At 48.4% G+C, this 23,888-nt stretch overlaps 1 protein-coding gene across 2 annotated transcripts; it reads right to left on the bottom strand.

Annotated features, from left to right (window-relative positions):
- Positions 1-2,535: 2,535 nt before the first annotated feature.
- Positions 2,536-22,221, bottom strand: SLC17A9 (solute carrier family 17 member 9). 2 transcript variants are annotated; one of them, XM_064730244.1, is made up of 13 exons: positions 22,085-22,221; positions 13,775-13,972; positions 12,715-12,854; positions 11,985-12,084; positions 10,922-11,052; positions 10,022-10,118; positions 9,070-9,166; positions 7,001-7,088; positions 6,670-6,704; positions 5,965-6,080; positions 5,506-5,561; positions 5,168-5,197; positions 2,536-5,080 (listed from the first exon to the last, which is right to left on the bottom strand). In XM_064730244.1, the coding sequence occupies exons 1-13, from the start codon at positions 22,165-22,167 to the stop codon at positions 4,917-4,919; spliced, it is 1,335 nt and encodes a 444-aa protein (XP_064586314.1). In that variant the 5' UTR covers positions 22,168-22,221; the 3' UTR covers positions 2,536-4,916. The 2 variants fall into 2 exon arrangements, with proteins under 2 accessions (XP_064586314.1, XP_064586315.1); XM_064730245.1 differs by lacking the exon at positions 5,506-5,561 and adding an exon at positions 5,630-5,690 and having other exon boundaries at positions 4,988-5,080.
- Positions 22,222-23,888: the final 1,667 nt, after the last annotated feature.

Here is a 23,888-nt window from a genome sequence, read left to right as displayed (position 1 = left end):
GAGTTGTAAAGAGCAGGGGAAAGTAATTCAGGAAGGGATTCAAGGGATCAGCCAAAGCTACTTCCTCAGTCAAATCATTATTTTTTCTAAATCCTTTGCAAAAATCTGGTGATTTGGGGACAAATTTTTCCAGTGTTTCAGTCCTGCTTTAGAAGGCCAAATCCAATTACTGGATAATGGGACTTTGGCCTCCCAGGAGCACAGACACTTTGGAAGATGTGGGTTTATATGGGGGGTTTCATCTCATTCCATTATTGGATTAAAACCTGCCCCACCCTTAATCCTGCGCCAGGAACTGTTTAAGCAGGAGTTACACCAGTCTGGAAACAAATTGGAGCATAAAAGCCCTGGCACTGCTCAGAGACACCCCCACAAACTCCCCCACAGGAGGATCAGTATTTTGGAGATATTGATAGAAAGTAAAAGCTCTTTTTTAAACCCAAGTTATACTTGTGGGAACTTAAGAATGTTCTTCACGTGCTTTTCATGCTCTGGGGACAGTTACAAACCAAACCAGAAAAAATGTTTTGAAGAGAGAAACCAAACAGAGAAGAAAGGGAAACAGAGAGGAGCTGCAGGTGGAGCTTGATGCTCTGGACTGCAACTCCCTGCCACTGCCCCCCTCATCACCCCATTTTTAATTACAAGCAGCCAAACTGTAAAGACCTTAATGGATGTCTTAATTATTGCATTAAAGTTTGAAATGGAAAATTCCTCATTACTTGCTGTGCAGTAGGTCACGGCTGCAATAAATGGTGATATTTTGCTTGTTACAGGACTGGGTGCCCTTTGAGAGCTGCTGTCTTTGGGGCACGTCCTGGCCCTGGGGAGCTGCCAGGTGGATGTTAGATCAGGTCTCTGCTGTGAGAGCATCTGCCTGTGTTTTCCAGGCAAAACTACCAGCAAGGAGTGCTCTTTGCTATCCCTTTTCTCCTCCAAACAGTGCTACTTTCCTCCTGTGTTTGCCTTTCCATCTGCTTGAATGTGTTTATTGATTTAGTGTTATGCAAACTGCAATTAAACAGCATCCTTCTAATGATCTCCAGCCAGCTATGGAATATATCCCAAATAATTTAAATACAAACCAATATAATAGATATAAAATACATATATATAAAATATATAATATTTTATATATGTGTATTTTATACATATATATATAAAATATATAAAATACAAATCCAGCAGCAATGCAAGGTACCTGCCACTGACCAGCATTTAAGGCTGTTTTGCACTGTGCCTGTCCCTGCTTGCTCAGGGCAGACTGGAAAGCTGAGATCCAACCTGGGACACTGACAATTTAAGGAATGTGGCAATAAAAAAGAGACTAAAAAAAGGAAAGGAAAAAAAGAGAGAAAATATATATTTAAATATAGTATATATAAAAAAATTTAAATATATAATAAATAAAATTAAAATATTTTAAATAAAATAAAATATTTTATATAATACATTATATATAAATATTATGTATAATATATTAAATATATTATATATAAAATTATATATATTTATATATAAAATAAAAGACAAAAATACCAAACCCTTCTTTTCTCTCAGGCTCTGCACAGTTGGAGAAGAACAGGGAAGGATTTAAGGTGGATCTGTGGCTTCTTGGAGCTGAAAAGATTTAAATCACCTGAAAAAGGTCAAAAAAGCTCAAATGTGCATGTCAGAGGTTGTTGCTACCTCTGTAAGGGGAGCAAAAAGACAGGGAAAGTTGAAGATAACTTGCACTCTGCTAAATTATTGTCAGCATCATTTTGATGCCAACAAGTTTCATGTTGGCTTTTTTCCTGAACATTGATGAGAAAGTTTAGAGCAGTCCACAGTACTTAGAGATATTCTCTCCATTACATGACCCTACAGATGAGGTGTTAAAACTCATTTAATGGCTATTTCTCCTTTTAAAATGTGTCCAAAACTTCTCCTCCCTACAGTAACTGTGAGGGGTGAAAGTGAACACTGGGACAGCAAATCCTGAGGTTCCCAAAGGCAGCTCCAGCCACAGAGCCACCAGCCAGGGCTGCGGGTGGGCTGTGCCAGCTGTGCCAGGGCTGGGCTCTGCACTCTCCCGGCCAGGAGCTGCCACATCCCAGATCTCACAGCTCCCTCTGTTGGCATCTGCTCGAACCTCTCAGTGAGGATATACAGAAAGGTGGAAACATTTTTTTTTTTTTTTTTTTGAGCAGGATCAGCACGTGGAAGGTGATCTGTGTGTGGGGTGTGCCCCATCTCACCCAAAAATCACTTTGTTTGTGGCATTACTTTTAACAAGTGATATTGCTGATGCTTTACTGTCCACACCTTTGCTGAAGGCAGCTTTTCACTCATTTTTCCCAAATTAGTGAGAAGATGTAGCTGGATGTACACATGAGGATGCTGTGAAAATCTGCCAGCCCAGCTACTCTCCCTGCCCAGCCTCCCCCAGGAGTTTATCATATCAAATATACTCCTCTGGCCCCCACTCATCACACAAATTTAACACCTCTGCACTCAAAGCAAAACCACAGTTTGCAAATGATTCACTGCCTTTATTCTTTTTAGGTCCTTCCATAGCAAAAACTTGCAGACCACAAGCTTTGGCTTAAACAAATAACAGTACAGATAAAACAGTTTCAATGCTTCACCAAAGAGGTATGATGAAAATGAAACATAAGCCTCAAATGCAGGTCAAATATTTAACTTATTAGCCACTTCCAGAGACAGATAACTTGGACAGCTCACTGGAATGGTAGCTGGATCCACAGAGAAGGCACAGCCAAACACTTTCCTCTGGAGATCAGTTCCAAATTTCCCAGCTGGCAGATCCAAGGGGTGGCCAAGATTCAAATGTGAGTGATTTAAACTCACCAACTCCTCCACAAGAAATGCTGCAACCAGCAAAGAGAACCAGAACTGAATCCTTGTGCTCCTGGCCTGCAGCACTGGATGGGAAGATGCTCTAAAACCCCACAAAACCCACGGGGATCTTTTTTTCTGTCACTAAAGAAAAGGCCATGCAAGCAATCTGCTCAGGCTGGACAAAGGACAGGCTGACAGAGATGGACAGGCTGCACAGCCTCGGGCCTCTTTGGCAAGCCTGGCTGTGTTTGTTTGTGTTTGTTACTGGGTGTTCTTCCCAATTTACCCACGGATTTCAGATTCCCAGCAGCCTTCCTGGCCCTGCAGCACTCCAATACAGAGTGGTACCTAAGGTAGCAAACAGCCTTTTAGAGGAAAAAAAGAGCACAGGAGGAAAAAATAAAATGCTTTCTTATCTCTCTCTCCCATCAGGCCACATAGATTCTTTTTTTCTCTTGAGAAGACATCAGGGAGTCCCATCCTTATCTCTAACTCTGCCCAGTAAGTAGCTCAGCTCAGATCAGTGATGCCCATTAGTGTCTCTGCAATTAAAAGTATTTTCACTACAAACCAGGACATTCAGAAACTTTACACAGCTCCAAAATATCTTCCAAGAAGAAATTTGGCCAAAAAAAAATTGGTGAGGAAGAGGATAATAGCATTTTTTTTCCACCTGAATCTATAGCTTTCCTGCACTGCAAGGTCCTTGGGAAACCTGCTCCTAGCCTGAGTTTTCTGGTAAGCACTACAGAAACCCAAAAGATCCTTTCAGGCTGCAATCAGGAGATTGGAGGAGAGGCAATTAATTGCTTTAATGTGAAATTCACCTTTAAAATTGATCCTACAGAACCAAACACTGGAGGCTGGTAGATCCTCCCCTTTGAGAAACAGTGCTGGATTTGGTGGGAGTACCACTCAAAACAAGCATGCAGAATCAGGCCTCAAGTACATAAAATATAGGATTTGGTGCTTAAATTTTAAAATATTTATAAATAACTTTAAGACATTCAAGCTCAGAGGTGTCTACAGCCAAGTGTTTCCCTCTGACACGGGGATCCACATCCCTGTGGATGCCCAACGCAGAAATTTGATTTATGCTTAACATAGAAACAAAACCTGCCCTTGCCAAGCTCTTTGGAAAGTCTCCCTCAGTGCTTTGAGAGCATGTGGAGGACACATCTGATCATGCAGAAAGCATTTGGGAGTTGTGGATCCACAGCACAGGGTGCGACCAGTTCTTCCCACACATTCACAGCATCTCCCAAAGCAGCTGCAGAGAGATTCCTCAGCTGCACTGCTGGGTAGCCCAGCTGAGCCTGAGCCCAGGGCACAGCTCAGCTCTGCTCTCATGGTGGAGCTGCCCCACCTGGGCTCAGGGCTGGGCTGAGGCCACCAGGGAGAGAAGGGACACATTGGGCAAAGCCAGGCTTGGCACCGTGTCCCAGCTCAGTGACAGCAGGGCTGACACAGCCCCATGGCCCTGGGCACACAGTCCCTGGAGGAAAGCCTGGAATTCACCTCACAGCCCTGGGAACTGGCTGTACCTGCTGCAGAACGAAGGCACACAAGGGGTTAAGGGCAGAGGTACTGTTGGGGTGTTCCTGTCACAGCCCACAGGACACCTGGTGGCACAGCAGCCCCAGAGCTGTCCCAGGTGGTCCCAGCACAGCAGAGCTTGGCAGCCCCACTCCCACATGGAGAAGCAGCTCCCCTCAGGAGGGCATGGAACCACAGCAGCCTTGGGGGACAGGCCAGGTCAGCTGCTTTGGCCACAAGGATATTTGTCCACGAGACACAAACTGGGACAAACTGGTCCCACAGACCATATCCTCACTGGAGATGTTGAGCTGGATGGCTCTGCAAGCCACCAGCTACAGCCCTGAGCAAAAAATGAACTCTAAATTTCTCTTTTCCCATGGGTTTCATCCAGACCCATTATGTACTTGGTTTCAGCATATTTTTTCCCCATTAAAACACCTAAAAAAAAAAGTAAAATGTTCTTTGGCACTTGTGCAAGAATGATCCATGGATGTGACACTCTCCTGTCCTTCAGCTGCTTCTTGGGCTCATCCCTAAAGATCCACATACACAGAGTCTGTGTCCACCCTCTGGGCCTCTCCAAACAGGAGGAATGTGCAGAGCCCAATGCTGTTCACAGCAGCCACCAGGTTGAAAACAGAGATCCAGGAGCCAGTGGTCTCAATCAGGTACCCAGCCAGGTACACACAGATGACACCTAGAGAAAAGAGAAAATGCAAAGGCTCTGGGCTGGATCTGCTCTCTGCAGGGAGAGGAAAGGAGGAGATGCAGGAATGTACTTTACCTAGGAGGGCTCCTCCTGTGTTTGCAACCCCTGGAAAGAAAAGGTGTGAAAAGAAATTGTGAAAACCCACAGACACGAGAGGTTTCATCAGTGCCACCAACCCCTGGTCTGCATGTTGGGCAAAATGCCTTTGTGACTGTGGAATCACTGAGTGGTTTGAGCAGGGATGGACCCTAAAGCTCAGCTCATTCCATCCTCCTGCAGGGGCAGGGACACCTTCCCCTAGCCCAGACACTGCCCAGAGCTGCCCCTGAGGCTGCTGACCATATCCCACCTCTCCAGCACAGAAACCCCACAGAACCCTTACCAAAGAGCAAGAAACCCCACAGAACCCTTACCAAAGAGCAAGCCAGCACACGAGGGGGCCAGGTCCTGCACATTTACTGAAATGCCACTGGTGAGAGACAGAGGGGGAGATCAATGGCTGTTTGAATGGAACATGACTGCTTTTCCATCACTTACACATTTGATTTTTCAAACACAAGGAAAGCTCCTGGATGAGAAATGGCACTGGCAGGAGAAGCTGAGAGTAAAGCAGGTGATTATGAGGAGGAAAACAATTCAACTCAAAGTGTTCAGTGTTCAATTCCCCTCCTGATCCATCTCCCTCCTACTGGCTGGTCCAAGCCCTTCCATGCTAGAGGTTTGCTGGATTATTTTCAAATTCCACCAGCCTCACAGGGTCCCAACCACAATGCTCAGGCAGGTGCCAGTTCTTAGTCTCACAGCCAGGTCTCCTCCAGGACCCCAAAATGCCAAATGTGCAGGGACCTGAGGGCCCCCATGGCTCTCCTCACCTGTGGTTGAAGGTCTGCAGTCCAACAGAGGCTGAGGCAAACACTATTGCTTTGCAGAAACTGGAGGTCTGGCCCAGGCACAAAGCAAAAATGCTTGAGACACCAGAGCCAATGACCTGGAAAAAAGGGAAAATTAAACACCACAGCACGTTTTCTGCAAGAAGAAAGCAACTCCTGCCACGAACAAACTGTTCCCTTATCCAATGCCATGAGTTTGTGTGCTGCATCCTGTGCTTCTTTTTTCCCCCCTCAATGTCCTTCTGTGCCAGAGGTGTGTCCAGAGGGATGTGATGCTGCAGATCAGGGGATACACTCTGTTCTCACCCAGCATTTCTATTTCTGCTCACCCTTGTACAGCTACTTCCTCAGTACCTGTACCAATTGTACCTTGTACAGCTACTTCCTCAGTACCACTTACCCCAAATTATGGGGTAATTTGGAATGACCAGGGACAGGTTGTACAAGAAAACCCCTCCAGAGCACCCTCTGTGCTCAAAGCTGCCATTAATCCAGGCTCTGTTCCTCAGCCAGGGTTCTCCTCTGGATTTATTTTCACACATCCTGAACACCAGGTAATGTGCAAAGGCAGAAAATCCTATTTCCATCTATAGCCTCCAACCCAGCTCCATGCAAGGTCTAGCCTGCCACACAATCAGAGTTTAAGTGGTAACTCAGGTTCCTCTGCCACAGCTCCAGCTCTCTTACCTGCATGAACTTACGAATGGTGATGGTTCTGTACCCTGGAGAAGAAAGAGACACTTGGAATTAAGCACAGCTCACTTTGCTGCCCAGCAAGGAAACTACAACATCAGTAGATTTCAGGTGCCCAAATTTCATCTCCAGGTGGATGAGGTGAAAGAGAGCCCCAAACACATCAATGGGATTTGGACACTGGACAATTTATTCTGCTTTTGTATCAGAACCTCACATTGTTTATTTGCTGGGTCTCCTCCCTATCAACAAGCCCTCCTCCTCCCATCCAGGTGCTCCTCCCACATCCCATAATAGCTGAGGAAAAGCCATAGAGAGCTCTCACCTTGACTAATTAAATGATCAGACAGAAATCCACTGAACAAGCTCGTCGGAATTGCAACCAGCCAGGGGACTACATTAAACACCCAGCCCTGAAAAGAAGTGAAAACCAAGAGAGATTTGTTGTCAGAGCTGAGTTTGTTTGCAAATATTTTGACAGTCTGTGGTACCTGTAGAAAAGAGAAATAATGAAGCACTCAGGGCTTGTTGCAGCACCTGCACCCCCTTGGCAGAGCCAGCTCTCAGCTGCCCTGTACCCCAATCCAAGCTCTGTGAGGGAGCAGATGCATCACAGCCTGTAGCATTTGTAGATTTGTTATTTTTCCTTCTTCCCCAGCAATGCTGCATCCAGGGGAGAGGCAGAAAACTCTGGGAAAGAGGGATTAAGCATGGCAAAGTTCACTGCTCAGCAGGACGATGTGGTGGGCAGCCACAGAGCCCTGGGAAGCTCAGTGTGGCTTTCCTGTGGGTCCCCAGCAGAGCTGCTGGCAAAATTTCCAGCAGCTTCCAGCTCATTAGCAGCATTACTGTGTGAGGCTGAGGGAGCAGAGCTGGATTTTCTAATGGCAGGATTAGGGAACATTATGAGCACCAACATCCTTCGGCCCATTTTCAATTAAGTGAGCTGCAGCTGTAATCACAGACCATTAGTGGTCAGCTGGATTACAGCTGCTCAGGGGCACTTTGGTGCTGAAATCAGCGTGGGCTGGGCTGGATTTCATCTCAGCTGGTTGAACCCACTCATCCATGCATGCACCCAGCACCCCCAGCATCTCCCCCTTTGCTCAGAGCCCATCACCCTGCAGGGGCATCTCCCCCTCCTGTCTGGCTTTGGGATGTGTGGGAGGGCTGAATGATCTTGGGTTTGAATAACCCTGCTAAAGATGCTCTTGGAAACCACACCAGGGTCCATCTGCATCTTTCCATGCCTTTGAAATCTGGGTCTGGGTCATTTTTGACAATGTTAGCCCATGGGCTCTGTGGGGTGGTGCTGTCTGTTAACAGCAGCTCAGCACATCAATCCCAGCCTTGTCTCATCACACAGCCCATCACCCTGAGCCAAACCCTGCAGCACCTTCACTCAGGTGGCCACAAACAGCTGCCCAGCTCACCTGCAGCAAGCGATTTTGGCACCTGCAGCAAGGGATTTTGGCCAGCAGGTGACACAGGTTACCCACACTAGGGATTATCACCCATCCTTTACAATCAAGCAGCCTCAGCCCGTTTAAAACAGCACAAAACGATTATCAGCTGCAGGAGCACTCTATAGAGCATCTTACATAAGGGCACCATGATATAATGCCTAACAGATGGTAAATTACTGCTGCACAAGCACATTACTCGAGGTGCACAGATCTTGTCACAACAATATGTTTGCTGGTTTAACACATGATTTTAATATAAATATCAAGTATGCCATAAAGAGCTTTACATATGTAATATGAAAAGGCATTTGTAAGCAGCTCTGGAAATTGTAAAAAGCTAACAGAGCCATTGTGGAGGACACTGAGTTTCTGAGAACAAGATGAAAATGCCAGCACTCAGCCCAGATCAGTACTGCCTGGATTTCTGAAAAATGGGAGTATCGTCTGTGCTGAGGAGAGGGGAGCTTTTGTAGCATTTTTGAAGTGCACATTATTATTATTATTAATGGTCATTTTAATTAATAATATTTATTATCATTTTCACAGGTAGGCCTGAGCTGTACAATGTTAGTCCAGTTAAAAACTCTGTAAAAAAACTAGGAGTGAACGGTGGTTATTTTCAACAGCATGTCATGAGCTTTGTGCTAGTTGAAAAATTATCTTTTCCTCAGAAGAAAAGCAGTTTAAAACCCAATAAAACCTGCTCTTCCCTGCACCCTACAGCATCCCTAAACAAGCAGCTAGAAACCAGCCTCTACAACCTGGAGAGATCTCCAGAAGTATGAGCAGGGTGCCACAGCTCCAAACGCCACAGGAAAACCTCCTCCTGCTCTCACCAAATCCCTCTGCCATCCTCTTCCTCACCTCCACCCCCTTTTGGCAGGCACCTCCTTTGAGCAGCAATGCCCCTGCTTTGGATCCAACCCACCTTGGAGTCGGGAAAGGTTTCCTTGAAGAAGGTGGGCAGCCAGGAGAGCAGGGTGAAGAAGGTGCTGGCCGTGGAGAGCTGGGCGATGATGACAGCCCTGCAAAGACACAGCTGAGAGGGAACAGTCAGCAGGGACAGGTCATGCTGCCTGGGAAAGGGAGGGCACTCCAGGTGTCAGCTCCTCACAGGAACCCCGGAGATTTTTGTCATGAGAGCTACTCCTTTCGGCTTCCTGAGATTTTTGTCACAGCTGACTTTCAGCTTCAGATTGTCACTGCTTTCAGCTTTCTCCTTGCAGCTGGTTCCTTGCTGCCCCACGCACAGCCCTGGGGCCAGGTGAGGTTAATTGAAGCACTAATTATGCCACTGCATTTCCCTTCCAGCCCTGAAGGAGCCCTCCTGCTCCAAGAGGTGGTGTTTAGGGTTTTCTAGGGTTATTCAAGGCAGGAATGGGTTTGCTGCCCTGCAGCCCCATCATCTTCCTCCTCCTCCCTGCCTTAAAACAGCCCCTGGGAACACGCCTGGATGGGCTTCAGTACCCAGTGCAGCATCCCAGAGGGAAAATGGCCATTAAAAAGATGTTTGGCAGCAATGAGAACACAGCCAGTGCCACCCAGGGCCCCTGAGCAGCACTTGTTAGGAGCCCATTACAATCAGCATTTCTAACAAGACCCGTGGAAAATATCCCTCTGGAGGAGCACAGGACCCATCCAGGGGGAACAGCCTGGGAAGAAGAAAGATTTGCGAGCAACATTCGAGCCTGACAGCCCTGTGGGCAGAACATAAACCACCTTTGCCAAGCTTACCTTTGCAGTTCTTTGTTTATACTGAAGGAATTAGAAAACTGGTTCTGCTTCTCAAATATACAAAAACCACGGAGGCAGAAGAAATAAGCCCAGAGAGGAGAAAAGAGAGGATGCTGCCAGCCTGGCCAATGCATGCAGCTGCCTACCAGATTGGTGCCTTCCTGAACAGCTGCTTCCAGGGAACTTTGGTCTGCTTGGGCACTGAGAGGCCTCTCGTTAAATAGTTCATGGGGATGGTGAGTTCTGCAGGGAAGAAAACACCCCAAGGACAGCTGTGGTCAGTAATTCCCTGTGCAGCCCTGGGACACTGCTCTACAACCACTTGTAATCTCCTTCTAGCCCTTGGTTTTTTGGTTATACCAGCGTTGAATGCTCATGGAAAACACCTTGTTACACTAAATTTTTTCCACACCCCTCCCCACCCAGCCACCTTCACCCATGTGTTTTATCTCTTTTATAATTAAACAAAACTCCCATGGTAGGGACTGGGTTTGGATTCTGTGCAGCACCAGGCACACACTCATCTCCCAGTGAGCTGGATTCCTACATTCTACACTCACCCTAATAATGCTGTAGCCAGGTGTAATGGTTTGTCCATATGTGGAATTACTCCTAGGCAGTTATTTGGGAAGAGATATTGTGGATTAACTGGTTTTTAAAAGCTCTGTGTGTAGATGCTCTTAGTTTGGAGTAAGTATCTTGTCCTGCTTTAGCTTAATCCACTTTGAAGATCACGCTCTGTTTTGTGTTTTCACTGGTGCTTAAAGAGTACTGAGGAGCCAGATCAGCCTCTCAGCAATGATATAATCCAGCGTGGGACTTGAAATAGGAAATCAGCATTGCAAGAGCTCAAATCCTGGTTTTTGGGTTGGGGATCTTGAGTGAGACACAGTGTGTGTTACAGAACACATCTGAGCAAAAGGCCTTTGTGTAAAACCAGCCATGATCTGGGAAACACACAGGATTTGCAGAAATAATGGAGGGGAATCACTTAATTCCCAGATCCCTGGGAGCACTGCCAGCCCCAGGGATGCAGCTGGACTCACCTTTCTCACTCAGGAGGTATTTGCAGGTGCAATAAACCCAGAGCAGAGTGAGCAAACCGGAGAAGTAGAAAACGCTTTCCCAGCCGTACCAGTCCAGGAGGAGAGATCCTGCAGCACCAATCAGCAGCGTTCTGCAAGGGACAGCACTCAGATTTACTGGCCTGGCTGAGAGCTCAGACTGAGCACATTGATGGGACACTGTCCCTTGGGTCAACACTGCTGTCACTGAGCCACAGAACCCTAAAATTATTGGGTTGGAAGGGACCTTAAAGCTCATCTTGTCCATGGGCAGGGACACCTTTCACTATCCCAGGTTGCTCCAAACCCCATCCAAGTTGGCCTTGGACACTTCCAGGGATCCAGGGGCAGCCACAGCTTCTCTGGGCACCCTTCTCAGCACCCTCACAGGGGAGAATTTCTCAGTCACTGCACGTGTGGGTGCTGCCACCAGTCCCACCTTTGCAACCTGTCCTGTTCCCTGGGTGGCATCTCAGGCCAGATCCTCACTGGCAGGAGAAATCCCAAAGGAACCTCACCCTCACCTGCCCCTCGCTGAAAAATGGTCACTGGGGAAAGAAAAGGAGGTTGGTGGTGTGCAGTATCCCAGAGAATGTTTAAAGCAGCAAAAGAAATGAGAACATTGGAAAACTAAGTGATTCAACACACTGATATTTCTATTTGGCTTTTAAGTAGCCTTTCTATTTAGAAAGGAAATTCTGATGGAGATCAGCAGAGATGGAGAAGTTCTATTCTTCCCATCTATCAGAGAGGACAGGTGACCAGTGTCAGGCTCTTCCTACTGAATTGGGCTGTTTCCCCCAGCAATTAAATGCTGCAAACAGTCTTCAAAGTCTGGTTTGAAAAGAAAGAGAAAACAATACATAAATCCTTGGCAGGCAGGACAGCAACTGCCTGAGGCTTCCTCAGCTGCAGCAGGAGTCCTTGAGGACCTGTGCATCCACATGTACTTTGGGCTCTGAGTTTTGCCTCCAACTGTTTAATGGCATTTCATCAGGTGGGATGTCCAGAGCTGTCAGTGCTGCTCAGAGGCCCCTGAACTCACCCAAACTGGGATCCAGTCCCCACTGTGCTGTAGGTGAAGGCTCGCTCGCTCTCCCGGACCCTCTGGGACAGCAGGCTGGCCAGGGAGGGGAAATACACCCCTGAGAGAAACAGCAGCAAGGCAGGGAGCAGTCAGGCAAGGAAACATCAAATTTAAAAGCTTCAGAGTGAGCAAAACAGTGAGACAAAGCAGCAAAATTTGTCAAATTCAAAACACGGATATAAAATAAACTGAGTGGATCCATCGCCATCGAAGTTTTTTGTGCCTTCTCCGTAATCCCCTTCCATCATCACCACTGCTACTGTAAATCCATCAGTGCCAATGCACTTCCCAGTGCTGCAGCTTGGCAAGAGGGAAGGAAAATCACTCCAAGTTATCCAAAAGTTTTGGCAAGGGCCAATTTTCTCTGAGTGTTTTGAAGGAGTTTTAAAATGTGGAAAACCAAACACAACCAGAGATGATTTCCAAAGCCAGCAGCCCCTGTCTGGCAGAGAGATTTCTACAGGGAAATGACTTGTCAGTGACTTTCTCTAGAAATGTCACTGGTTTTTCCCATGAAGTTCTGGATGTGGAGGATGTTTTGGGGCAGAGAATTGCCCAGGCACCAATGGGAAGGTTTCATGCACTGCAAACCACAAGACTTGCATCTCAATGTGCTGCACATGAGCCTCTGTGCAAGGAGGCCACTGCACAGACAGACACATGGACAGGCTCAGGACAGATGTCTCACCTTGCAGCAGCCCCATGAGGAACCTAGAGGAGGTCATAAAAACCAGATGGGCTGAGGTGATGTGGGTGAGCAGCGGGGTGAGCACTGTGAGGAACCCCCAGGCTGACGCTGAAAGGAGGAGAACTTTCTCACCTCCTATTCTGGAAGACAGAAAACACATTATCAAAGACAGCAGGGCAAAAGGGCAAAGTCCTCCTGCCCAGACTCAAGTGCCCTTCCCTGTTTAACCTGTTTTTGAGAGCAACCTTTTGGTCAAACCTGTTCTTCTCTTGGCTCTTGGGGAGTAGCTCTGACTTTTTCCCTTCCCACCTCCTGCCAGCCCTGCCCATCCAACTGATCCCAGAGATCTCACAGCACTGAGCACTCAACTCTCTGATGGTGATGAAGGGAAAGCCCAACTGCTGCCACCATTCTGCTTCTCTTAACCAGTGATACTGTTTTCCATCTGTTCTTTTGCAATCCTCAGCTCTGCCTTCTGCCATTCAGGTTTCTCCGGGTGTTTTCTTGCAAACTCTTAAGGACCTCAATTAAATAGCACAGTGCACTTCACAGATAATGCATCCCTTCCAGGCATGTGCTCCTCACAAAAGATTTCATAGAAAAGCTCTCTCACTAAGAATAGATTGACTGGGGAAAGGGATTCAAGCAGGTAATGATTCAGATCCTCCCTTACAGCCAGCTGGGGAAATTGTTTGCTTTTTAATTCATATGACACAATGGAGACAGTTTTTCTAAACATGATGGAAACAGTGCATGGGGACTTGCTCGAGAAAAGAATGTAGGGCAGAGAGACTGGAAATGCTGAACTGAAAACAAAGATCACCTGTACAGATCAGATCAAACAAGCTGCATTTACAGAATCCTAGAACTTGCAGGGATGAAACATCCACAGCTTCTATCTGGCCACTCTAAAGTACCCACATCCCTTCTCAGCCAGAGCTTCTCCCCATGGACACGCTGGACCCTCCACCTCATCACTGGGGTCTGGAACTGGAACCGAGGGGTCAAAACCAAGCTAAGCACCATCAAACCAAGAAAACATGAGAATAATTTCCAGTACTGGTCACTGATGTGTCCTCCAACAATCTGTGTCAAGCAGTATCCCCAGAAGAAGCTGCTGAGCACGACCCCAAACTGCTTCTTGTCCCAGTCGAAGTAGGAGCTGAGGGCCACGGCGCAGATGGGCACGGTGACGCGGGCACAGTAGAGCAGGCACGTCCCCAGCAGCAGCATCGCTGTCCACACACGGCATTCAGGCCTGCAGGAGGGACAGGAAGGTGGGACAGGGCAGGGGGATGCTGGGCCCCTGCTGTGGGTCCCTGCACAGCCACAGTTTAGGGGTCTGTGATGGTGTTTACAGGGTTTTTAGGATGAGGGAAGAGACGAAGTTATGACTCTGTATTTCAGAAGGCTTGATTTATAATTTTATGATATATTTTACATTAAAACTATACTAAAAGAATAGAAGAATAGGGTTTCATCAGAAGGCTAGCTAAACTAGGAATAGAATCTGAAAGAATGATAACAAAGGCAGCTATCTTGGACTCTCTCTGTCTGAGCCAGCTCTGCTGTGATTGGCCATTAATTACAAACAACCACATGAGACCAATCACAGATGCACCTGTTGCATTCCACAGCAGCAGATAACCATTGTTTACATTTTGTTCCTGAGGCCTCTCAGCTTCTCAGGAGGAAAAATCCTAAGGAAAGGATTTTTCATAAAAAGATGTCTGCAACAGGGGTCAGCCTGGCTTTGCCAGCAGAGTCTGTCTGGATAAAATGAAGGTCAGCACAAGTCCCCCGGGCACAGCGGTGCTGACACAGAGTGCATCCCATCTGCTGGCTTTTAGGAATGATGCCAACTTCATCCCAAACACTATTTGACTCCAGCAGCAAATGTCTGTCCATAGGCTGCAGGGTGGAATGGGCTGCTTGGACACCACTGGCTGCAGATGGAGGGAAAGGCAGGAAAGAAACAGGTTTGTTTGCTTTTTTATCCCCAAACAAGAAACTGTTCTTTAAAAGTTAAGGAAGTGTTCTTTAAAAGTTAACGATAACAAAGGAAAGGTCAGGGCATGAGGTTGGAAGCACCTGCATGAGACACACCTCTTGGTAGCAAACATTTTTTGGCATTTCTATCCATTCCCCAGGGGAGGTGGTTTGTGTGTTACCTACTAAAAAGGAGGGATATGCAGGAATTCTTTAGAGAGACAAGACTTGAGGGGCCTGAAGAGCTCAGAGAGATAAGCAAAATAATTAAGCCTGGACAGATAAGAAATTTTAGATAATAAGAGTGAAAATATATTAACAGAATATATATTTCTGGGGTGTGAATTCTCAGCATCAAGAAAAGGGCTCCTACAGGAGTAAGTGAGAAGCAAATCAGTGATGGCTTCTGGAGCAAACAAACACATTTTGCTGCAAATGTCAGGTAAATCCCTCTGCCTTCCATCAGCCATGCCACTTTGGGTGCCCCCCTTTGACAGTGAATTACAGAGTTAAAAGCTGAGTAAGAACACCCACTATTGGTACTATTTGTGTTTGATTATTTCTCTGCCCAGAGGCCAGAGCACAAAGCACTGAGCTAACAGACTCTGTGCTCCAGGGGAATTCACTGTACCAGGGCAGTAACCCCTGGGCTTTCCACCCTGTTAAACACACCCACCCTCCATGTGGGAAACAGCCCGGGTCACCTTCTACATCAAACAGAGAGCTGATTTCTCTGTCCTGGAATGATGATAAATGTGGGTTAATCCACACAGCACAACCCCATTTATAAAGGTGTAAACAGGCCCTCACAGGGGGGAGGTGAAGGAACAATGAAAAGCAGAACAGGTGAACCTGCTGGAGATGGATTTATTGCTGTTTCCTGACAAGGCAGATAAGCAGCTCAGGGCTAACCTCTGGCAGGAGGAACTGGAAGTGTTTCAGGTGGTGTTTAGAGGGCTGGAACTGTTGTTACTGTGCACACACATGAGTGCACAGAATAACACAGAAACTGGCAAACCTCACGTCTCTTTGCTGGAGGAATGAGTAACCAGGGCTTGACCTGCCTCAGTCATTCCAACTAGCTGGGAAATGCTTTCAGAGCCCCTCCTGGGCTCACCCTGAGAGGAAGTTATCTTCAGCCATATCTCCATTTGCTGCAAAACCAAAGGGGCTGGTTTTTAATCACCAGCCCCAGCCAGTTCCAGGAACAGTGGCTCCACTGACCCCAGCCTGCCACAGAAAAGCACAGGGAAACCAAAGGCTCCAGGACACTGCATGGCTGGGTCAGAGAAACCCCAGCAGGACAATGCAACGGGAGTTTTTGGGTGTAAATCCCCCACCAAAGGCAGAGGGCAGGTGGGGATAACCACCATGGAAAACCTTTCAGGGACGGGATATTTCCAGGCACAGCTCCTGCCCTGCCCAAATGGGCTGCTGATAGTCCAGAGCCATAATCTCTGTTATCTCCAGGAGCACAGCACTGATAAATTTGAGCTACTGAACTTGCAACAATCGAGGTGATGGAGTAAAGCATGGCAGCCAGTGATGTGTGGAGGTATTTTCTATTATTTAGCCACCAAGATAGTTTGTAAATTCCACTTTTCCCTTGCAGCAAAGGGAGACCTTTATGAGCTTTCACTGGAGTGGAGCTGAGCTCTGTCTCTCCAGTCATTCTGGTGTGTTCAGAATAACCCGCAGCTATCCTGATAAGCACAGCAGCATTTTATTACCAGATCAACAGTTCTTCCTTTATCCTAAACCCTGTATAACTCTGCAAGGTGTAAGAGGGAGAGAAAAAGACCTGAGCATCTCAAGGATTCTTTACTTCATTTCTCTCAAGAAGCCTCTCCAGCTGATGTTCTGACAAAACTCCAGGGATACATTTTTCTCTTGACTTTTATTTGTATTCCAAAGTACTAAATAAATCTCTGGGTGTATGACACAGTCTCAATGTTCTCTTTGACTACTACTCCATTCCATATTTTCTTCCTTTCTGTTTAATTAAATCAGTAGGGATTATGCCCACAACAAGTGGGGAATATAATGATGGCTTCAGACTACCTGTTCCTCTGTAGGCAGCACATCCAGCTAGGAAAATCCATGCAAAGACTATGAGTGTCAAATGTAATCAGTAGCTGCTCACACCCACCTGGAAGCATGGCAGGAATGATTTCCCTGCAAGGACAATGACGTGCTTGCATCACAGGAAAGAGCTTTGTAAATGCATTTTCTCCTAATTATAGTTATCACAGAGGCTGCAGATGACTCAACGTTCTGCTCAGTGCAAAACAACAACAGCAGAGGTTACACTGGAGGAACCTGGACTAGCACAAAGACAGGAATTAAACCCCTCCTTTCAGAGCTAAGGAATAGTGACAAATCAAACAGAAGTTTTTGTGGGTGACATCAGCCATCTGAGAAGCGAAACCTCACCAGGGGTAACAGATTAAATCTAACCCATCCCCTGGTGAGGGAGGGAGACAAAATGTGCTGAGATAACCAGCCTAAGTCAGAGCACAGGAAATCACAGCCACTGCTGTCACTGGTGCCACCAGCCTGATTCACCCTCCAGCATCTCCCACCAAGATCTCTGGGCCAGTCCTGGCTGTATGTGACAGGCACTGCTGTGAGAGGGGCCAGAGAGGGGCCAGCCCTCCTCACCATTGGCAGGGAATCTCTGGAGCTTTCTGGAGCCACTGAACTGATGTGATTTGAGTGATGGCAGTGGCTCCTCAGTGCCCAGCCTGATGTGCAATCCCCTCCTCCCCACAGGAGACAGGCACTGCAGGTGCATCCCCTCCTGCACACCACTGAGACCTTCTTCACTGAGCAAAGCAGCCATGCAGCCAGAAACACTTCCTATTTCACAAACCTCCAACCACCACTCAGACTATAATTAACCCAAGCCCTTATGACTCTTCCTGGGTGGCTTTTTGAGGCAGCCCTGTCTGATGTCCCTTGGTTCTCCTCCTCCAAATGCAGCCTTGGACACTGGGTGAAAATGGCTTTGCTTCCAAGCATCCCCTGATTTCCCAGAGACCCAGCTCCCACCAACCAAATGGATCCCCCAGTCAGTGCACAGTGGTTAGGATGGATTTTTCAAGCATGCCTGAGATCCCCAAAGGGGCAAAAGCAAGCTGAGCTGTCTGGCAGTGCAAGCAGAGCCAGCAGCACAGGGTATCTTTATTTGCAGTGTGTTTTCCTGCTGGAGGAATTTCTCCAGTAGATGCCACAGAGCAAATATTTATTCAACTTTTATTTCTCTTGCCTCACCACCCTCCTTTCCCCCGGTCTGCAGGGCTCTGGCAGACACTCAGGTCACTGTTGAGATGGACTCTCTGGGGCTCAGGCTGTCAATTACATCCCAGTTTAGCCCCTCCAAGGCACGAGTCAGGACCCCCAGGTATTTTCAGGTGCTCACAGAGCTGTGTTAGACAGCACGACTACGAACAGCCTGTCCCAGCTACAGCTCTTGGCCAGACGCCATCTGCAATATCTGTGGGTGTTTTCCATCCCTGCAAGGAGAACTGGGAACTGCAGCTCCTGATCTGCACAGGATGGGCACCATCAGCAGAGCACAACACCCACCTCCCAGGGAGGGCATCTCTACCTCAGTTCCCCTCTCTAAAAAGAGATCAGGAACACTTTCTGAGGGATGCAGGGAGAACACGTCAGTGCAGTCACCCCCTGTGCCCCCAGCCCTCCCACTGCCCCAGCCAGCAGCAGGGGACACTCCCCAGGCCCTGGCAGGAGCCCAGGGCAGGATGGGGATGAGCCCACACCGTGGTACTGAGCTCCCAGCCACGGCACCAGCTCCAAACCAGCACACCCAGCACACCCAGCAGCCCAAGCTGAGGCCACCCCCACCCAGGGGAATGTCCCCAGCACTGGCAGCTGCTTCCTGCGGGCCCCCTGTCATCCATGGTGCGTCCACACTTCCCTCATCACCCATTCCCAGGCACATGGGATCATCCTCCTTCAAAACCACTCTTCTCCAGCTCACCTGCCTAAAGCTTTAATTTAAATTATCTCCACCACAAGCAGGACTGACTGACGTGGCACCAACACAGCAGCCATGCCAACACCCCTGTGCCAGGAGATAATGCCCAGGTTGTTGTTTTTAACCCTGTTTGACAGTCCTTTCACTTCTCATTCTTTGCTTTTCTCAACAATTTCTCCATCAAAATCTAACATGCTTGTCAAGAGAGAGGCTTGGAGTAATTCCCCCCTCTCCTCAAGCAGATTTTGTCATGCTCTAGACCAGCTCCAAGCTAATGATTTGTCACTGTCAAAACTAGCTTTGGGGTTTAGGGGAGAGTTGTTGGATTTTTTTTCCCAATCCAGCTAGCAGCTAACAAGAGCAGCACAGAGGACACAGGGCTTTTTTTCCTGGGAAAGCTGCTGGCTTCCTGTCCGCCTCCTGTGCTCAAGCTCCCTCCACAGAGCTGCAGATGGCAACAAAGTGGTGTTCAGCAAACGAGCTCTGGGTTTATTCCCTCTCTTCATTTCTTGCTTTCGGCAAAAGCAAAGATGAAATTAAATTTCAGCAGCTCATATGAGCTGGAAGTAGTTGTTGAGTCCAGGTGGAGGTGGTGAGAAGACATAATAATAAAGCAGAGGCGTGCTTTGCACACTGATCTGAGGGCATCCATGGATCAGCCAGGAATGAAATGTGTGCCCTGCTTATGTTTTCCATGTGAAAAAAGCTCTCAGCAAGGTCACTATTAAACGCAGGGTGAGGAACTTGTAAAACAAAAATCCCAACCACTGAAAAAAAAAAAATAACCAACTAAAGCTGCAACATCATGTTGACAAAAGATGAGAACTCAGAAAAAACAACTGGCTGTTGTCTCTGGGCAAAGATCAGGTGACTGGAGATCAGCCCGTGGCCGGGGGTAGGACTCCTTTTATCTCTGGAGCTTAAAGAAACTTTTATAATCACCCCTTGTCTTCAGGTGTAGCCGGAGGCTGGAGATGCAGAGTGGCTTCAGAAGTCATTCGCTTTCCCAGGGCACAGTGAGTTTTTCATGCTGCATTTCTCTCCTGGAGGCACCATCCAAAATGTGAGCCCCACATCCAGAGCTGGATCTGCTTTGTGTGCAGCGACTCATTTCTCTTTTCACTGCTTTGGTCTTCCCTCAGTCAAACCAGAGATGCTTAAACACATCCACTGCCCGAGGGGTCCTGCTTTGGCATGTTAGGATGAATGTTAGGATCATTAAGAAATGCTCTCTAAGTGTCCAGATGTGCTACAAAAGCGTGAGGGCTTTTTCAAGTCCCAAACAGAAACCCCCAATGCTGCTCTTGGAAGAGATGTGTGATAATGGAGCCATTGGAAACCTGCAGAAAAGTTTGGGAAAGGCAAGCAGGAGCAAACACAAGGCAAGAAGAGTGGAAGAGGAAGGAAAAGCCAATTGGAAAAGGGAGGACAAAAGAAGAAGCAGCATGAACAAAGATGGAAAAATAAACCTGCCAAGATAAGTTTTTATCTGTCCTTGCACTGACAGATCTTGGAAGGCTGCCTGGCATGTCTTTTGTTGGAGCATGAAAGGAGAGCCCATGTCACTTCCCCCACTTGATAACACCTTGCCCCCATGGCAGTAACTCACTACTTGGGAAATATGGAAATTATTTATTTGCATATACTGTTCACAAATTGTCCACCAAATTCACTTCACCCAATGAAGTACTTTATACAACTTGACAAACTGCTCCAATGATCTGGTCGTTCCTTCCCCCTTTTTGCTCCTCCTTACTCAACCTCCACCTGCACAGTTTACTTTAGGCCATAAAACCTCCATAAAACCTCCCCAAAGAAGGGCTGTGACCACCTCTGTGTCTACACTAAACAATGGGGACATGATCTGAGCTGCTGTGAACTACAGCAATATAGATAATGATCTGAGGTGCCTTAGGGTTATCCGGCTGCTCCTTCCCATTAACAGGATTCTCTCAATTATTAGCAGCACTTAGCACGGTCAGAATCACTTAAAATGTCTGTGTCGATCAACAGGTTGTTTTCATCCCTTTTGTTTTGGAAAGTGTTATCTATGTTTTGCATTTTTCCGAAGAGATTTGAGAAACAGGAGAGCTTGTTCTGGTCAATTTTTTTTTGGTTTTTTTTTTTCCTAGAGAAGAAGCTATAAACTAAAGTTTTTCCTCATGAAAATCTGGTGTGAGGTCGGTCCCACCGCTCCCAATTCTCAAAGACTTAGGGAAAAGTTAGCAAGGGGGAGACAGAGAAGGAATTTTCCTAAGTGCTTTAGGGGGAAAGAACCTTCAAATGTTAAGCGGCTCTGTGCCAAAGGTCTTCTTTAAGACCCACCCCGTTAGTCAGAGTGAGCGTGGGTTTGATGAGACATCCCAGTCTGTGAGTGCAGGAGGATTCCCCCTCGGGACAGCAGTTCAGAGCCGAACTGCCCCTGCAGAGAGCCATGGGTGAGAAACACCAGCTCATCCCGGGGCAATCCCTCCCCTGGCCCCGTGTCCCTGTGCTTTGGCACGGGTGTCTGTCTGTCCTGCGGCTGTCCCGCTGTCCTGCCAGGGCGGGGTCCCCGCAGTGTGACCCCAAGGCGAGGGGAAGGGGGGAGCCCCAGGGCTGGGCACCACGGTGGCAGCCGCACGTCAGCCAGCTGAAACCGAGCCGGATTTCTCAAGCACAGGGGCTCCCAGCTCCGAAAAGCCTCTGACCATGAATTCCAGCTGCCCCACTGGTACTTTGGAATCATCGTCTCACCAGATGGGAGAAGGGGCTGATACTGAGGTCTTGTTGCTGGATGAATTTGCCAGGGTGGCACAGAGGGGCAGCACCGGACACTGGATCGCCCTGCCTTTGCCTGTGCCCCTGCTGTTAGGAGTGCCCACCGGGGCTTTAACTGCATTTTAAGTATTTTAATGACTTTGCATCAAGAGCAGTTCTTGCTGTCTAGCTGCTGCCCAGCTCCTATTCCAGACTTTATCTCAATGAATGACTATCGCCAGTACAAACATCCCCACTGGAACATTTCGATAAGAGCCTCATAGCGGTTTTGTATTTAATTCACTGATCACAGGCCAGAAATAAGCTCAATAGTTGTTTTTTTCCCCTTGGTTTTCACAGTAATTCCCTATCTTCCCCCTGCCTTCTACCGTCCCTGCTGCAGTCCGGAGGAGCGAGACAGCGGGGCGGTGGGACTGTGTCCCTCCCGGAGGGCAGCAGCGACACCGGGACAGGAGGGGAGCACCAAGCTCCTCCGAAATCGCCTCTCGACCGAGCGCTCCATCCCGGAGCCGCATCTTTCCCGGGAGCCGCGGGGACCGGGGATGCGGGGAGGGCACCGGGGAGTCCCGGAGAGCGCCGCCAGCAGCGGAGCGCCTTTCCCGGGAGCGGCTCCAGCCTTACCTGGACCAGTAGGGCTCGGTGCCGCCATCGCGCCTCATGCCGCTGCCCGGGGGCACATTCCTGCCGCCGCCCCCCGCGGCCATGCGGGCAGCGCCTTCCGCCTCCCCGGCTCACATCGCGGCCCCGCCGCCGCTCCCGCCCCCGCCGGGCCGCGGCCACGTGTCAGCGCCTCCCGCCGCCCCCGCCCGCCGCACCGCGCCGGGAAGTCCCGCCCGGCCCGGTGCCGGGGCCGCTCTGCCAGCCCCGGAGCCGCGGAACCGGGGGGATACGGAGGGGCAGGTGCCGGCACCGGCGAACGGCGGGGTTCCGCTCGTTCCCTGTGCTCCGGGAATTGCTGACACCCCCAGCCGGCGAACCGCGGGGTTCCGCTCGTTCCCTGCGCTCCGGTCACTGCTGACACCCCCAGCGGGCACAGCGAGGGCACGGAAAGAGGGGACGGAGCAGGGTCTGTCCTTCTGCTCCCGTACCCAGGCAGGGAATAGCTCCGTTCATTACTGACACCCCCAGCGGGCACAGCGAGGGCACGGAAAGGGGACGGAGCAGGGTCTGTCCTTCTGCTCCCGTACCTGATCCCTGCTCCCGCTGCTCTGGCGGGTTTGCCAGCATAAAAGTCTCTGCTTCTGCTTTTTAGGGATTAGAAGCGAGTATAACGTTCGCTTCCGAAGATAAAATAAATAGGGATGAGAGGTGTTACAGCTTGATTTATGTCTGTTGGATAAAGGCGCTGCCTTGCTGTATCTGAAAGAGATAATCAAACTCCTTTGTGGAAATAAATAATTGAAATGATGGTTATCTCAGTCCGCAACAAAAGGACTCGTGACTCACTTAAAGATCATGAACGAGCAGGCTGGAGGAGCCTTGCTGAGGCATCGTTCAGGTGATGCTGTGGCCGGGTTCAGCCTGGAAGCTGGAACGGCAAAACTTCGGGTGAGCAAAGGATGGAGGAGCTCCCGCACAGCCTGAGCAAGGTCGGGCATGGCCCCTGGGAAAGGTACCAGAGATGCTGGGATGCACCAAAACGCGCAGGTGCAGGGCAGACACCTCCTGTCTGCTATTCCTGCAGCCAGAAACCTCTCCATCCTCGGTGGAATGAAGCCTTTAGCAGACTAATGTTTAGGTAATTCAAATATCCTTCTCCCAGCATGAATCCTTTGGCAGGCCCCTGATGAACAGTTTGCTACAGGAAGCATAACAATATTATTGAGCTGAAACTTTGAGAGTGAAATAGGCAAAAAGGTGAAATACACAAAAGACAGCTCCACAGAGGAGGTTGCTGAAAAAGTAGAAATCATCAAGTCATACTTTATCATTTGCTTTTATTTCTTCCTCAGGAAAAAAAAAAAAAAAAAAGGTCAGGCACAGTCACACAGACTTGCTGCACACAGAGAACACAAATACAACAAGCTTTGCTGCAAGTAGAGACTGGTGTGGTAAGCACTTTCGCTTTCATTTAGTTGTAGGCTTTCCTCCCTTTATTTGGGCAGGAAATGAAACTATGAAGTATTTTTATTCACTCTGCTACTGTCCCCTTTTCCAGAAGAGGGAGCCAAGTCATGGCAAATTGCAGCCAAAACTGTAAACCACTGACAATGTATTTTGGGTTTCTTAAATTGTGTGTATGTTTGGAGTTTAGTTAACTCGAGGCAGGAGGGCAGATGGGCTCTGATGTAACTACAGAAGTGAAATCCATGCAATAAGCTCAGGAAAGAACTGAAGAGCCTTGGGCATGGTAACCACAGATCCAGAAAATTTGTGAACTCATAGCCAGGTATGAGGGATCCTGTGTTCAGTCTCACCGCTGAGA

Source organism: Zonotrichia leucophrys, chromosome 20, assembly GCF_028769735.1.
Source record: "Zonotrichia leucophrys gambelii isolate GWCS_2022_RI chromosome 20, RI_Zleu_2.0, whole genome shotgun sequence".
Taxonomy (NCBI): domain Eukaryota; kingdom Metazoa; phylum Chordata; class Aves; order Passeriformes; family Passerellidae; genus Zonotrichia; species Zonotrichia leucophrys.
This window is presented reverse-complemented; position numbering and strand designations above follow the sequence as displayed.